Raw genomic sequence first — 17,410 nt, forward strand, 5'->3', positions numbered from 1 at the left:
GTAAACTCACTGTCGATCGTTTGAATGTGCTTTATAAACATTATGATGTAAATCTGTCAGATTCTCACTGTAATTGCAAATACTTCCTGGTACTGTAAAGCTGGACTAACAACAGCGAAAATGAATTTCAGCCTGTTTAGACCAGCCTGAGTCCCCGCCGCGTAGCCAGACTCAACTGGCTGGCGAGAGATTTAATGTGTGGATGTAGGTTGAGGGCGCTGCAATATCTTAGTGTGTGTGTATATTTGTGTGTGTTTATGTATGTATTTGCCTGTCTGCATGTCTATATATCTGTCATCATTTATATGCGTCTCCTATCTATCGATCTGTCTGTCTCAGTTTCTGTGTGTCTGTCTGTGTATCTCGATGGATGGATGCCCGGATGGCTCGACTGACGGACTGATTGACGGGCGCCGGTGGATCAATGAGTTCGCAGGTGAGTGACCGGCAAAAATTTTACGGAAGTCATTTGAGTTCAGTATTTCAAGATCTTGTTCGCCTTCTGTCAGAGTTTATGGGAGAACAAGCAGTTGTGAGACTGCACTTTTGCAAATTTGTGAGTCATCTGTTAACTTACGGAGACAGGAAATTAGCATAAATCCAGCTTAAATTAAATAAAAATAACCTAGACGGAATTTAAACTGCGCGAATGCACTTGCGACTTATAGCTCCACGTAAGGTCAAGATCATCCCAAATTATGTTATAACAGATACCAGACTATGACATGCACCTTGGCAACTGGAGAATAAACGTTATTCAGACTGAAAATAATGTCAACATGCCACATCTTTAGGTCAAAAACTCTGAACATGCAATATTGTCCCCGCCCCCCGGCATGTTGACTTTCAGGTGTGGGAGTGACGAAAGAGGGTGTACTCTCAGCTTTAACATAAGATCAACCACCAAATTTCCGCCACTGAAATGGAATAAGAGTGCGACATGTACATGCCTCCGACATACTCCGATTTACTCTCTTGCAAGTCGTGATGACATGCGCAGACAAGACAACCACACCCCAACAGTCATCTACCCCAATGTTGTACGAGGAGGGAAGATACATGAATTATGCACAACCACGGACCACCCGACGAGTGTAGCCAGCCTTTACTGACTACAGTATACGAAACAAATTTGTACTGGGGAATGTAAACTGGTTTATACTGGTAAAAATTGGTGTGTATATATATATATATATATATATATATATATATATATATATATATATATATATATATATATATATATATATATATCATTATTCATGACCTTGAAGGAATTTACATTTTATGTATATTATGTATATTATATATTACATGTGTATATATCTATATATATATATTATATATATACATGTATATATACGTGGAGAGAGAGAGAGAGAGAGAGAGAGAGAGAGAGAGAGAGAGAGAGAGAGAGAGAGAGAGAGAGAGAGAGAGAGAGAGAGAGAGAGAGAGAGAGAGAGAGAGAGAGAGAGAGAGAGAGAGAGAGGCGCGGGGGGTTCTAATTACAGCATTAAAAGTTGGTCATTTATAAAAACCAAACACCTATCAATTACAAAGTGAAATATTTCTGCATAAATTGAAAATTTTCTGCTGTCACTTTAATAGTCGAGTAAGCATGTGAAAATAGATTACTGACGTTCTTGGCAAGTGTAAAATTTTAGCAATGGGGCTTACTTTACTTCTTGTACGTACAATAAGTATTTTGACGTTCCAATGAGCGAACTTCCTCAAAGCTCTTCATGATACTATTTCAAAATAGTAAGCATAATTGTTGCAAGGTTCCTGCTTTTAAAGCAACCTTGTTAGTCTTGCTTTGTTGATAATGTTATGAACTTTGCGAATAGAGACTTAGCTCTGGATATTATTTATGATCGCCAGGTCTTGTCTGGTGAATAACAGACGGGCTGCTAATACCACAGGGCCTCATAAGTGGCTATTTAAGTCAATATTACAGCGTTTTTCTTTCTTTTTCAATGTTACAAATAAACCAGCTGAAGAGCACAACACTTGTGTAGCTGTCTTTTGTGTAGCGTGTATTGGCATGTATAGTGCGTCCTCGTAAATGTGACCTTTAGTTCCGTGACCTCTAGGCTCTAGCCATGCCTACTTCCTGCCCTGCCCTCGCTATGCTTACTGTACTATAGTACAGTAAACACAGCGACGTCTGTACGCATGGCCAGTAGGCATGGCCAGAGGAATTGGCTAGAGGTCACGGAACTAAAGGTCGTATTTAAATATGATCACATTCCCCATTGAGGGCGCACTATACATGTCAATACAAGCTACACAAAAGACAGCTACACAAGTGTTGTTCAGCTGGTTTATTTGTAACATTGAAAAAGAAAGAAAAACGCTGTAATATTGACTTAAATAGCCACTTATGAGCCCCTGTGCTAATACCGATAACAGAACGTCTTCAAGTGGACAGTGTTGAATTTGATTGCGGTCTTTCTAAAGATACTTCTGGTGTTAATGGTGTCTTATATTGTCGATTAACTTAAAGATAGAACGTGCCTCGGGGACAGATATTCAGACTCTCAAACTTTTACAATTCTTTTCTGAGCTACCACTTGCGGGCCCGGGGTTCATTTTAAAGCTCTTGCTGTAGTAAACTTTTCACGGTCTTAGTTTTTCGAAAATTCTATATTTCTCCATAGAGTTAACACAGCGGATGGCGCTCATTTTCAAATATCGGTAAATTTTTGGTCATTTATTTCTCTAGTACCAAAATTTGCACGGTGACCTGCGATTTTTTGTTCTTTATTTTGAAAGAGAATGGTTGAAAACTTCATTGAGGAAAGTTTGAGTAAAAGTTTAAGTCTTTCACTTTCGAGGCGCATACTACCTTAACCACCAGTGTGAGTCCTGCCACATTTTGAGACTTTTTCGTTTGACTTGGGGCGTATACTCTAGTTCTGGTTGTCAATGAAATTGGTATTAATAAAACAAACATTTACACACAAACTGAAGCTTATTTGAGCGGTTTTTAGACGGTTGTATCATGTTATTTCGACGAAAACACGGGAAAAGTTGCACTTTTCGATTTCCATCATGGCGACATTTTCCGGAAATTGCCGAGCTCGCCCCGTTTTGGCGTAAGTAGCTGTGACGTCACTAATGGAATGGGTGGTGTTGACTTCGTGCATTGACTATGGAGATAGTGATAATTTCATGAGTGAAAGCGGCGCAACTGAGAATGTCATCTTCACGGAAGATATGACAAAGCTGTTCAGAATTTACAGGCCTGCAAATTTTAACAGTCGGAACCTTAACTTAAACGAGAACAAGAGCGGAACTCTTGTTGACCGTCGCGCCAGTGACAGGCCCACCGTGACCACAGTCAAACACACCAGTGCATACTGTACACACAACCGCAAGCTACCAAAATATAAATATAAGTCTGGAGTTGCCATCCCACCTTATTATTACTTCTCAACACAAATTGCCTCGTTCAAAATCTGTATATAAAAATTTGAATTACGCCATGACGCTTGTAGATAAATGTAGTAGAGATCAAGTTGAAAATTGTCCACCGTTCATAACACACATCTTTCCTATCAACAGCTGGAAGTGGAACAGGTCGAGGGTCATGTTAGCATAAACACCAAAGGTAGTATTCTCGCCGCAAAATCTTCAGTTTGGCGTTATAAAACCTCACATGAACATTGGCACTTTTAAAAATATGTGACCGTAAAGACATGTCTAGCCAAATTCTCGGAAGAGAAAAATGATGTAAACCATTTACATCATTGACATGATGTAAATATCGGGCACACTGGCACCTGAGGCCGGGCGGCTCAGCTGGCCATTTCTGACGGAGTGATCAGCTGCACTTCCGCAGGTTTTTTTCTTGATGAAGTGTCAGCGATATAAAGCACAACGTTCATTGTTTCATGACTGCGAAATTCTCAAAGAAGCTAAAATATTTTAGGGGAGACTTAGTCGAGCAGAAGGGAACAGATGACGACAACGCGACTTCTTCGCTACACGTTGTGTCACTTTTACTGGCAGCGCCGTGCTGTATTATACACAACCTATCGTTCAGTCTCGCAAAGAGTCAGTCTGACAATCAATACGTAAACTTTTTAGGAATATAAAATTAGATATCTCCTAACGCTACTAATTATAGAGTCACACATGCATGAGATCTAGTACTTGTATTCATTTATTTATTTACAATCACTTTCGTAAAGCATCTGAATCGGCGATCAGTCTTGGGGATGTAAACACGGCCATACTTCTCCGCGGCCCCCGCATCCTTGACATGTTTTGGGCAACCTGTCGCAAGGCTTGCTGCTGTTGTCGCTCTTGTCCACAGTTGATGATGATACACGCGAAGCTTTCTGGTGACAATGGTCGTACTGGTACGGCATTGCGATTACATAATCGATGTAGTAAAAAAAGTTTATCTTACCGTACATCTGGCTTCCGAACCGCGTTTATTCTAAGTCACGGCACTCGAAAATGTGCACCGCAGAAAACGCTTGTCTGAATGCCTCTTTTCCGACCCTTTCTTGTAATTTTGTCAAATGCGGCAAATATATCATCCTAAAATGCAATAAACTGACAATGGCTGCAGTTACTTCAGCCACCAAAGGCGTAACTCCTCACCATGTTGAAGCCACAGCCGTAAGCATTCGCTATGGCCGAGGTGAACACACTCACTCGTACATTCTATTAGTTACGTCATTTCCGGTGGCAATGCCCGCGCCCGCGAATTCCGAAACGACCGAATGGCAGCTAACTTCAAAGTCGCACAACATATTGCATTTTAATAATATTTAACCGCGTCGTTTCATTTGGGTGATGCATTTATTTGATAAAGTAGGGGTGGCAAAATCATATAGCATGGCTCATTTAAAGCAAAATTAACTTTGAATTTATGAGGCGCATACTACCTTAACCACCAGCGAACGAATGTTTAAAAAAGCTCGAGTCAAGTTACAATTCTCTTCTAATCTATCACTTGTTTGGGGTCATTTTAAAGCTCTTGGCGTAAGAAAACTTTTCACCGGCTTAGTTTTTCGAAATTCGAAAATTTTATTTTTCTCCATGGAGTTAACACAGGGATGGCGGCCATTTTGAATTTAAATATCCGTAAATCTTGTGTTATTTGTTTCTCTAGTACAAAAATTTGCACGGTGACACCCGATTTTTATTCTTGATTTTGCAAGAGAATGGTTGGAAAGTTTAAGGCTTTGACTTTCGAGGCGCGAACTATCGTAAATGATATTGTTTAAACTTTCCTAAAATGAAACTTTAAGCTTTTCCTTATCATATCAAAAAAAAAAATTCAGGGGTCTCCGTACAAAGTTTTGTACTAGAGGAACAAATTACCAGACACCGATATTTGAAATTCAAAATGGCCGTCATCCCCTGTGTTAACTCTGTGGGCGAAAACTTGGCCTACAGGGACAACGTGGATGGTATAACCAAATAAAGACGACTTTTAACGCTCAATATGCTCATATACGCTTTAATGTGCGAGTTGTCCAAAGCAGCCACAGTGGTGCCACTTTTGCCGCACAAAAAAGATGTGGCAACTTGAATACAACATTGTGTCTATGCTGTTACATTAATCCGTACGTTGTTCTGGCGAATAGCGCCATAAAATGAGTGTTTGGCGCGTTGTAAATAAATTTATTACATGCCTCGTATAACGAACGTTATGGCAACTCATCGATGACGTCACAGGCCGCATATCATTGTTTGACTGAAAGTGAACCGGAACTATTTTCAACTTGACAACCTTGGGATTTAAAAATGATCAAGTTACAAGTTTACATAGGAAATCCAATTTTTAGAAAACTGTACATGAAAAACCGATAAACCGCATAGCATTTATTTACATGTATGAATGCGCCATTCGACGATGAAAATCGATCTATATTATATGGATTTTCGGCTTACATGAAAATATAGCATATGAGTGTCATTTGCAAATAAACCAAACATTTGGAGTGAAAACTGTGTAAGATAGGCATTGAATAAAACATTATTGCCCAAACGTCGAACCATGTATCTCAGGGGCAAGCGACCATTTGCCCTCCTGACGTCAAGCAAACGGTCACGTCCCTTAGGCACATAGTCCCTTGTCTTGGCTGTAATATATGATACGAACATGACATCATTGAATCATAAACACGGATTATAAGGGATCGTGACTAGCAAGATAGATTTGTGAGTTTAAGATTCACCATTCTCTTGAAGGAACACTTTGAACCCTGGGTAATGGAAAGACCACAAAACATGGAACTGTCTCAGTGATATTATATCAAAACGTCTTTCAGGTATTTGGTAAAATACCAGTAGGTATATTCTGCCAGGGCACTGGATCTTGTCCATGTTCGACCAGGAAGTCAGAAACTCTTTCCATGACCATCTGTGCGTAACGTTTGATAGGCGGCGGAAGAACATCCCTGTAAAGCTGCGATTTGTCACTGTATTTGCGATGGTAGTTCCCCTCTATATTCCCCCGCACACATTCCAGTCTCTCGTTATCGACTGTCAAATTCAGGAACTTCACCACACGCCGTAATTCACGAACAGCGTCCTCTTTGATGTTTTCATAATGAACTACCAGGATGGGCTTGCCTATTCCAATCCAATTGTTGACAAATCGTTCATACAGATGCACTTGCCATTCCAAAACAGAGAACCATTCTGAGGAGAAATATTGGAACAAGTATGGTGATTGTAAAGATACATGTAAATTAAAGGCAAAGATATTCCCTGCTAGATTGGGATTTGGGGGAAGAATTTTTGTTTCTCTTTTGGTGGGTTTCGTTTTGCACCTAGTCACTTCTTGGCGCGACGGATGCTGTCAAAGGGAAAAATTGAGGTGTCATCTTTGACTGAATTTGATCAACATGTGCAGATATTCGAAGATCACAGTTCCAATATCACTATGGCGCTTAGCAAACGGCTTGGATTCAAAAACTTTATATGAAATACTAGAGTCAAAATTAATAAAATTACTTGTAGTAATAAAGAAAGTGATCAGACGGTTTGGAGTTGAAATCTTTATCAGAAATATCACAGTCGAAATCAATAAAATCAAATAAAGTAAACCGTTGCACAAAAAACATCCATCCCCACCCCTCCGCCACCCCAGGGGATTTACTGTTGTACCCTATGCCTCATCTGCTAAAATACGGTAGTTTGATACTTGTGAAGCAAACTGGTAGAGTACGGTTATCGCTTAGACTTGGTTCAAGTCGGTGAATTTTCAAAAATAAAATCACTTATAATAGTTTCTCTTCTATCTACCCTATTTCATACAAACCTATTTGGAATTTGGCAGCCCACGCCAGAGGTTTTCTAGCGATTACACGCGTAACCTAGGAGTCTGCGCAGTAGTGAGTTAGTTTCGGATTCTGTGATTCCGGGAGAAACTCCCCTGTGTAGCGTTCACCCTTCTCATTGCGTTCACCCAACTCACGCGTTTCACATGAAAATAGAGGACAAATCATCGCGTTCACACCCCCCCCCCCACTAAAACATTCACAACTCACATACTTGAACCAAGTCTAGGTAATAGCTTTGTGTATACCATATTGAACAAAGTGGCGAATAGTTATATAATGACACCTTCATCAAAGCGATGCAAAAGTCGTTCAAAAATGCATTAAGCAAAGCAAGACCTATTATAGATCCTTGAGGTACCCCTTTCAACAATTCTAGCCATTCACTAACACTGCCAGAAAGCGGCTTGACATGCTGTAAACAGTAAAAGGCGCTGTCTATGATTAGCTGAATGACCCCTGCTCCAAATTCAGTATACATACCTCTGTCGTTTCTCAGGCTACTATTCCACGCAACCATTCCAGTTTGATTTATTGTCTCTCTGCGATTTCTTTCTGAAATTGCAAGATTGCAAGGATTTCGGAGTAATAAAATCACTGCTCGACTTGCCGCTCAACTCCTGTCAACCCGGACGGTCAAAGTCGACCCAATGCGTTTTAAAAGTCAAAGTTGTGCCACTGGTAATGTTTCCATCTCCCCACCGTATCCTGTTGACAAATGCGAGGGAAATAATGGTCATTTCAATTGAAGTTGCCACTACCACTTATATCCACCATTAACACGATTGGAACTAAATTGGGATCATTGGATCTTCATGTTTTTCAAATTTCTCAAAAATGTTAGGTACCCTATAGCTGAATGTTGCAATATTACAAATTGCTCATAAACACAGGTGTATAACTTAAAAAAAGCAGATGAGCTTATATTTGAAGATGAACTGACTGTACTTCACCATTAAATTATCCCAAATTAGTTCCAGTCGTGTTCATTATAGTCGTAGTCATCATTTTCTCCTCCTCCTCTTCCTTCTCATTATCATCATCATCATCATCATCATCATCATCATCATCATCATCATCATCATCTTCGTCGTCGTCGTCGTCATCATCATCATCATCACCACCACCACCACCACCACCACCACCACCACCACCATCTGTATTCTATTGACACAATTTTTTTCTTTTCATGAAATGCTTATCGTAAATGATAATAAACAGCTTACGAAGTGATAAATATAAGAAAGTACAGACATTCAGACTATATGCGTAGCATAACAGACAGCGATCCCAGCAAGTTTTGGTGGGTTCATAAAATTACCTGCAAAACATCGACTATAAATTACCCCAAAAACAGCCATAAATCCAAATAATATCGATCGTACGCAACTCAAGTGTCAGATAAATCCGCACCATATATATTGACAGGGTCATTAAAGTCATACTGTCACCTGTTCCAATTTTACCACAGTTACCATGGAAAGAGAAAATCTAACCAATCACAGATTTTAAGCGGGTTGCCGCTTTTTAAAAACAGCGCCCTCACACGGGCATTTTGAATACTAAGGACGCTCCTTTGACCATATATGGGCATATTTAAATTACAGGTGACTGTATACCTTTAACAATTAGCATACATTTCCCGCATATACCGGGAATAACGTCAACGCCTTCTTGATCTGTTATAAAGGCAGCCAATACCGATAATAATTTTACCATATTGTCTTATCAGGAAGCACTGTGTACATTTCTGGCACATTTTGCAAGCTTGTTCAACGAATCAACAAATTTTGTAATTTGCTCGGAAAAGTCAGGACATTGTTTTCAAGAGAAATAGGCTTTGTGCTATGATATTCTTCATAAAGTACGGGGATTTATGTCAAAGTATATTGTGCAGCGGAGGTATTGTCTCTCGGACAATACCTCCACTGCACGGTGTAGTCGGACATAAGTCCCGGTATTTTGTGATAACCGTATTATAATACACCTTCTTGTCCAATTTTAGCAGAAAAATGTCGAAATTAAGGCGTTTTTAAGCTGAGTAACCTCGAGTTGACTGGGAACGCGTTCAGGCGTCCGGTATTAAAGTGAAAAGAACGATATTTTTACCCGCGCAGCGCAGTGCACGTGGTAAAAATTTTAGGTTAGCAGCATAATTTCACTCATGTTTTTTTCACGCTATTTGGGTCAAATAATCACCTCGCTTCGCTCGGCGTATTTCCCGCGAAATATGTAATCCCCCCCCCCCCCCCGAGGTCTTATATCCGCAATCAAATACTCTCGCTTGCCAATTATAACCTCTAATTCGCAGGTTCGGGAATGACCGCTATTCACTGCGTGAAATACTGAATGTTTTCGAAGTATATTTCATGTACAAAATGTAAAATCTTCTCTTGTTTCCCCCCATGGTGGTGACGTTAAGGTAGTATGAGGTCAAAGGTCAGAAATTGTGCAATGACACCTAAAGTTCTCCGCGTCAAAGCATAGACCCTCGAGAAAAACTCGAGGGTCTACGGCCAAAGTTATTTGACTCCGCGTCCTCTGATACCGAAACTGACTCTGCGACGAAAATCTTTAAAAACAATTACATGATTTGGTATCATTTTACCGTCAAGTGATCGATAACCGAGTTGTGTCTTAAGATTTAGTTCAGTTCCAAGGGAACGTTTCAGAAACATGGTTCGGAAGAAAATCATGGGTACTTCAACTTCAATCAGGAATATTTTTCAGGGTTCTCCATGAGGATGTGCGAGCTTCGCCACCCCCTCCTCTGTTTTCATGTGTCAATAACCTTACAAAAGGTTACATGTTCACGGGGGGTGGGGGGTGAAGGATATGCAAATTCTGCATCGTAGTTGTCCCTCTTTGTTTCAAAGCTAATGAATAAGACTGCAATTATTGAGACTTCCTTCACAGTAAGTTTGGATAGCTTACCAGTATCCGCTAACACTTGATATCGGTACTGTGAGCCCGTGTAGAAACCGGTCGCTTGTTGTATCAAGTGACGGGTCCACGTATTTCCTGCACCGGGTGGGCTCGCTAGAGCTACCATCGGGAACGTACCGGGGGCAGCCAAGCGAACGGAGCAGTTGAGTTCGCGAGATTTCACATCGTGGACATCTGAAATAAAAAGAATGCACATATTTTTCAAAATTACTGGATCAATAATTGGTATCCCGAGGCAATGGCCAATATCGGCGACAATGAAACATCGCAACCAGTTAGGCCCTAGTTACTTCACCAGGTTAAGCAATAAATTAAGCAATGAATCACAAATATACCACGAGATTTTGACCAGTTCACTAATATATGCATGAGCGATAGATAACAGTATATTGAAGTTCTAGCATGGAATATCAAAAAGGGACTTTTTCTCTTATATCGCGAATATATCACGGTTCTTATCACGTCTTGACCAATCAGATCGCTGGATTTCCACCATCAATATACTGGTTTGATATAATATGAAATAACTGTATTGTGATGAAGCAAATATTATACATATAGTCCAAACAAACTACTATGTGCCCGAGGGTAGGTGACCATTTGCCTTACGCCAGGAGAGCAAATGGTCTCCTGCCTCGAGGGTACATAGTCCCTTGTTTTGGCTACAGTATTTTATTATATTCCTTTCATATAGTTTTCATTCCTAAATGTTTGAGTTTATTTGCAACTCATTTGATTGATTTCCATCTTAGACGAAAATTCGCTGAAAATAGCACAAACATCGCGTTGGTGTATCATCGTTGAGCAGTTTATCGATTAAAAAAATAATTTTCCAATAAACCGGATTTCCTATGTAAAACATGTAATTTAGACATTTTAAATCCAAAAATGTCAAATTGAAAATAGTTCCGGTTCACTTTCAGTCAAATGATGACTGCGCGGCCCGCGCCTGCACCGAGGGGTTACCATCTGAATCCTACGGAGCGGGCGATGTTGATATATGAGGCATGCAATGACCAAAGTCAGGTAAATTGTCAAACTAGCACAACACCAAGATTAGCATTAATTTTTGGCTTTTTCAATTACATCCCCCACACTTCACTCCCTAGTATTGCTCGAATACACTGTGACAGCTAACCATATTCATTGAATTCTACACTGCCGCCCTGTATGTTCTCGGAAGACGATTGTCATGAAAAGGGTGCATTTACTCCCATTAAACCAATATTTAAGCTTTCATTATAGAAGTCCGTCGGAGGAAGTCTATCTGATTCATTACATATGACTAAAACTTAAGACCTTCGACATAAGGTCATATATGCGGAGGTGGTGGCAAAGTAACCGCACTTTTGGTATTATTGTAATCGTTTTACCCGGGAGTGCGTCAGTAAGGTAGCATGCGCGTCGGGACAAATATTTGGACTCTATAACTTTAACAATACTTGTTTAGTCTACCTCTTACGGGAGCCCGTTTTGAAGACGATTCATTTTGACTTTCACCGGCTTAATTTTGTGAAAAGCGAAAATTGTATTTTTCTCCATTATATGTTAGTTGACACAGGGATGTAGCCATTTTGAATTTCAAGATTCGGTAAATAGTGAATGTGTTCTGTGCAGATAGCTGTACATTCAAGGTCTACTGTTTATGTCATTGTTACTTCAATTTTGCATCGGAGATATCTGGAGAAAAATACATCAGGAACAGACTCTTTTGGAAAGTGTTGTACTCCTGAACCTGAATGCCTTCTACAAGTTGGCATAATAAAAGCCTGTGACTCATACCAACGTAAACAGACCATGGCGACAATAAAATTGCTTTGCGCAAATAATTCAGAATCTGGTCATGTGTTTTTTGTTTCTAACTTGACAACTGAGTCGGTCACATAGTGAATACCTGTAGTTAAATAAAGATCTACAACTTACATTATATTGCATGTAAACCAAGAAATGTGTTTTCAAATGTCTGTCAGGGCAACAAAAGTATCGTTTGCATTGAGTGCTTGTATCATAAATATTGTCAAAGTGTGGCCGTAGGCGGAGTGGTTCCGAGTGGTTCCGACGGTGGATTCAAGTTGAGACACGCACTCGAGAGTGTATGCAAGATTACACGGCCGCTATCGTAAACAAAACAACAAGAACAAAACAAAAACAAAAAAAACACGAACAAATCCAAGTAAAACCTCTTGGCGATAGATCAATCTACTGAATCAGAGGGAAATCGATTTCCCAATTATGCCTATTTCAGACAAAACGTGATATTTATTTTTACTTTTCACGATTGAAACATCTTTTTTTCCAAGCCTTCATTGGCTGATTATTATTTTTCCTTTCAAAAATGGATAATGCCCCACCCCTTCCCCCGAAATTAAATATATCTCCCCTTACCTTGAACAATAACTCTATGCTTCGAAACAGGAAGTGGCGCAACACTGTTGGCAATCAGAGGTGTGAATATTCCACGTTGAAATATCACGGCAATGAAAATGTATGTCGACAACGAAGTGCAGAGAGCAGCAAGGCAGTGCTTTAACTTATTATTCGTATTACCGGTTGACATCTCTGAAACTAGAAAATTCGGAAAATACCGGTACCAAGAATTATATACATATATGTCTGTCTGTCTGTATGTATGTATGTATGTATGTATGTATGTATGTATGTATGTATGTATGTATGTATGTTTGTATGTATGTATGTATGTATATATATATATATATATATATATATATATATATATAATATATATATATATTTTTTTTTTTTTTTTTAATTTTTATTTTATTTGATACACAGATCAACGGGCAAAACCCACTAACAGATCTGCGAAACAAAAAAGTCACACAATCACAAGACAATGTACAAGACAACCATAAAAGTAGCACGATATATTAAATTGAAAAATAAAAACATACACGAATCAAAAAGGAGAACTGTTAAAATGACTGGATAAAATAGTTTTAAAACTACACAGCGTAGACAAAATATCTATATTACATTTAAAAGAGATATCATTAAAAACAGCATGCATCTGGGCACTGTCGAGAATTTTCTGCAATTAACAGAACACAAGTCTGGTTTAAAAAGGGGTTTCCTGCGTAAATTTCTACTGGGGGCATAAAAGCAGATTTGATTTAGATATCTGGAGCATCATAATGTGAATGATTATTTTGTACAAAAAGCACATGTCAAGGGTTAGTCTTCTATTGTGTAACTTAGGAATGTCAGAATTCTGCAATAAAATGATAGCTAGATTTGCTGCAGTGAACATTGAGTTTGCGACAAATGTATTTCACAAATTTAATTTGTACTCTCTCGATTTTTTCTGACCGGCCCTTCTGGTGGGGTGACCACACAACAGAGCCATACTCTAGAATAGATCTTACATAAACAAAATACAGAGAAATAATTGCTGAAATGTCATTGAATGGCTGGCAGAGACGCTTAATAAAACCAAGAGATTTGAAGGCTCTAGAAACAATGTTATTGATGTGAAAAGAATAATTAAGGTTGGAAGTAAGGTAATGCCCAAATCCTTGACAACAGAGACCCGTTGAAGAGGGGTACCATTGATGGAGTAATCAAGAGAGGAAATATACATATGATTGATTACGAGATTGATATATATATATATATATATATATATATATATATATATATATATATATATATATATATATATATATATATATATATATATATATATATATATATTAGTGTAGGGCTAAGAATCCATTCACTTCTGTCTGTAGATTGCAGGATGTATGAAACTTAAGATAAAGTAACAGATATTATTACTTTGTATTTGAAGTAATTTGTGTTATTAATTATATCGCTCTCCTTTAGCATCGACCACTGTAATTTCCCACGAGGACATATGTATACTTCGATATTTATATATATATATATATATATATATATATATATATATATATATATATATATATATATATTATATATATATGTATGTATGTATAATACAAATTACTTCAAGTACAAGGTAATAATATATGTTACTTGAGTTTCATGCATCCTGCAATCATCAAACAGATGAAGTATGTATGTATATATGAATCTCACTAAATTATGAAAAGGGTTTAAAGTTTGGGATGAACAAGTTTCATGCAGAGAAAGAAAATATTGTGTACTTGTACCTGTGGATATTGAAGTGCTATTGAAGTACCCTTGCCGAGTGGAGGGACTGTGGTATAGGCTTTTACAGTCCATAAAATTTATTGGAAGGACTGTGATTTCACAATACTTTGGACTATACGGTAATGGAATTGGATAAACACCCATGTATTGTCCGCGGTAAAAGTCAACTTGTGTGCAAATATACAAATATTTGTTCACGTCAAGAACACCATGTGCGCTACTTTCAATATTTGAACAAGGAATAAGGAATTGAAAATTCCATCCTTGTAACTGCTAACTGTAGTACACAAGTTTGTGTGCTACATCCATGACCGTGAGGTGAAGTGTGAAGTGGGGTTACATGTTAATTTAACCAAACACCATGCTTGTGTGAGAAGCCTTGCAGTTTGACCTCCATATCCTCTGAAATACGTGTTTCTGACATAGCATGAAAGTAAAAAAAAATCCATTCTCAGCGGGAACAGGAGTAACCTGTGCGAAGATGGGAAGGCGCTCCGAAGTAAAAATAGAACACATGTTTTGGCGATGTCCCTCTGGGCAGCGACGCATGAAACTTGTCAAATCAATTCCATATTTTTATCTATGCTCTCAACAAGATGTAACATCTATCTATTCCACTTTATTCACAATTCCTTTCTGTATTTGATTTGTGGATAGACTGTTTACTCCACTGTTTATTCGTAAACGAAGCGTAAGGTAAATGTCAAATGGAAATCGAACGCTTTCGTCGCTGTACCTCCCCGTTCTGCCACTGCATCCGGACCGTGGTTCAACCATACGATTTTCAACCATTGGGTAGTAGAATTTTCGTGATAGACCCCGGATCAAACATGGTGCAACATGTTCAAAGTTCTCGTTGAACTGCATTTGACCATGGAAGGCAGTAGAAATCAATATATTCAAGTCCAATAAAATCCTATATTTCCGTCATAAAGCGCGCCATAAAGCTAACTTGTCGTCGCTTATTGGTGTATAGGGTTGATTTCGGCATGGAGGTAGAAAGAAAGAGTTCTACCATGGAGGTAGAAAGAAAGAGTTCTACCTCCATGATTTAGCCATGAAGGTAGCGTCTTGGAGGTAGCACAAATACCAAAATTAGCACAAATCTACTGCCTGCGTGATTTAGAAGACATACAAATCATAAATGTGGTGGTTCCAAGGACCGTGACTGTCTTTTATCAGACCAAAAACATTTGCAGGCTTGACAGGTAGGGAGTAGGTCACCTCGATCCCTGCCCGTTTCGACACCAGTAATGCACACCCCATGTCGCTGGTTGTGGTCACCTCGACCCCAGTACCCTAGTCACTTCGACCTTGTCACACTTTATATGACAGCATCCTGTTATATGACAACATTTTAGATATATCGCGCGACTTGCCTGGCAGAATTGACGTTGTTTATTCTGTGAAAGAAATCTGCTTTCTTCAAAACATTAATTTAGCTGTTTAGATATACGCAAATAAATGGAGACAAGTGGTCTTGTAAACAATACAATGCATCGGCCTACGCTTGCCTATTGAGGTATATAGCATGTATAGGGCATGGTGCGTTTCCGGCGTTACTAGCCTCCACTGAAGCCCTTCAAACTTTTACCATCAAACAAAACTGACGACATGCTTTCGAGATAACGCTACAAGTTGTCTTCTTAATTTTTGAGAAGGGTATGGGGTCAAGGAGACAAGGATGGAGGGATCGAGGTGACCAGAGCTGACGGGGTGAAACAGTCAGAGGTCAAACAGTCCAGCAGCCATGATATTACATACAACCCGTGTATGTCACTCAGCCGTGAAAATCATCCGTTGTTTTATGACACTATCTGTCGGAAAACAATCATTTTTTACTTCCCCATCGAAAGGATCACAGATAAACTGTTGCCTTTTCGTGACCAACATTTCGACTGTTCGCAAAGAGAAATTTGGGAGGCTTTCTCAGGGGTTTACAACGAACTGGCAACATTAACTAAGATAGATTATGACTGCTTGAAACTTACTTGTGATCATCAGCTCGTGACTTGTGTCAGTGTCAAGGTTACAACCATCCTCGTTTTCAATCCAATGGAAAATAAAGTGGTGTTTTACAGATTGGGGGTAAACTTGGCCTCACCTCTATGCTCTAGGCCACGCACGCTTTGGTCCTCACGGTGTTTCTTGGCTTTGAGTACGCGTCACGGAAGTTACGTTTGCTCTGCAGTCATAAAACATAAAAGACCGCTTGTGCGTCTTTGACTCCACGACAGTATTTCAATCGATATTATGTAACGCTATTCACTGCAAATGCAATGCACTGAACAATCGTTAATCGTTAATCGTTCTGGAGCTAAACTTGGTTCAAGTCGGTGAATTTTAAAAAAATAAAATCATTTATAATAGTTTATCTTGTGTCTCTCCTATTTCGTACAAACCTATCCGGAATTTGGCAGCTCACGCCAGGTTTTCCCAGCGATTGAATGCGTCACGTTTGAGTCTGCGCAGTAGTGAGTTAGTTTCTGCCGGATTCACCGACTTGGACTTCTTGCAAAGTACAGGCGGTGAGACGGACTGTGTACACAGTGACGTGGAGCAAATACAAAGTGATTGACAGCCCCCGCCGTTGTTCTGGCCAATAAGAAGAACGCATGCTAATAAACGTCTGCACGCATTAAAAAGTTTGTTGTCATCTCCGTGCAAAGCTAGACATCGAGTACTTTTTATATCTGGGCGAATAATGGCATCAAGTTCGTACATCAACCGCGTTTTACAACTGATCGGTCGACCATCGCTAATCATGCGACATTACCAAAGAAAGCTTGTTGAGAGTTACATTGAGGGAAAAGATGTGTTTGTCTGCGCCAACCGGCAGCGGAAAATGATTTCCATCGCTTTGGGCATGTAAGAGAACAGGCTACAACTGTAAGGAAGGTGTCTTTTTCCATCCTTGAATAACCGGCGATGATTTTCGCAATTTGCGACATGGCCCCACAAACAACACAGATATTTTCACGCATTTTCGGTGATACAACAGAGGT

General features: G+C 39.3%; 1 protein-coding gene across 4 annotated transcripts; it reads right to left on the reverse strand.

Moving 5' to 3' along the window:
• Positions 1-2,309: 2,309 nt before the first annotated feature.
• On the reverse strand, positions 2,310-16,940 carry LOC139119382 (sialate:O-sulfotransferase 1-like). Of its 4 annotated transcripts, none has more exons than XR_011548916.1 (7): positions 16,397-16,940; positions 12,639-12,818; positions 10,242-10,427; positions 8,261-8,471; positions 7,791-8,015; positions 4,902-6,666; positions 2,310-2,848 (listed from the first exon to the last, which is right to left on the reverse strand). XR_011548916.1 is itself a non-coding variant. In XM_070683178.1 (5 exons), the coding sequence occupies exons 1-5, from the start codon at positions 16,404-16,406 to the stop codon at positions 6,290-6,292; spliced, it is 825 nt and encodes a 274-aa protein (XP_070539279.1). In that variant the 5' UTR covers positions 16,407-16,919; the 3' UTR covers positions 5,464-6,289. The 4 variants fall into 4 exon arrangements, 2 of the variants coding, with proteins under 2 accessions (XP_070539279.1, XP_070539287.1); XR_011548918.1 differs by having other exon boundaries at positions 7,791-7,862; positions 16,397-16,939; XM_070683178.1 differs by lacking the exons at positions 2,310-2,848; positions 8,261-8,471 and having other exon boundaries at positions 5,464-6,666; positions 7,791-7,862; positions 16,397-16,919.
• Positions 16,941-17,410: the final 470 nt, after the last annotated feature.

Source organism: Ptychodera flava, chromosome 2, assembly GCF_041260155.1.
Source record: "Ptychodera flava strain L36383 chromosome 2, AS_Pfla_20210202, whole genome shotgun sequence".
Taxonomy (NCBI): domain Eukaryota; kingdom Metazoa; phylum Hemichordata; class Enteropneusta; family Ptychoderidae; genus Ptychodera; species Ptychodera flava.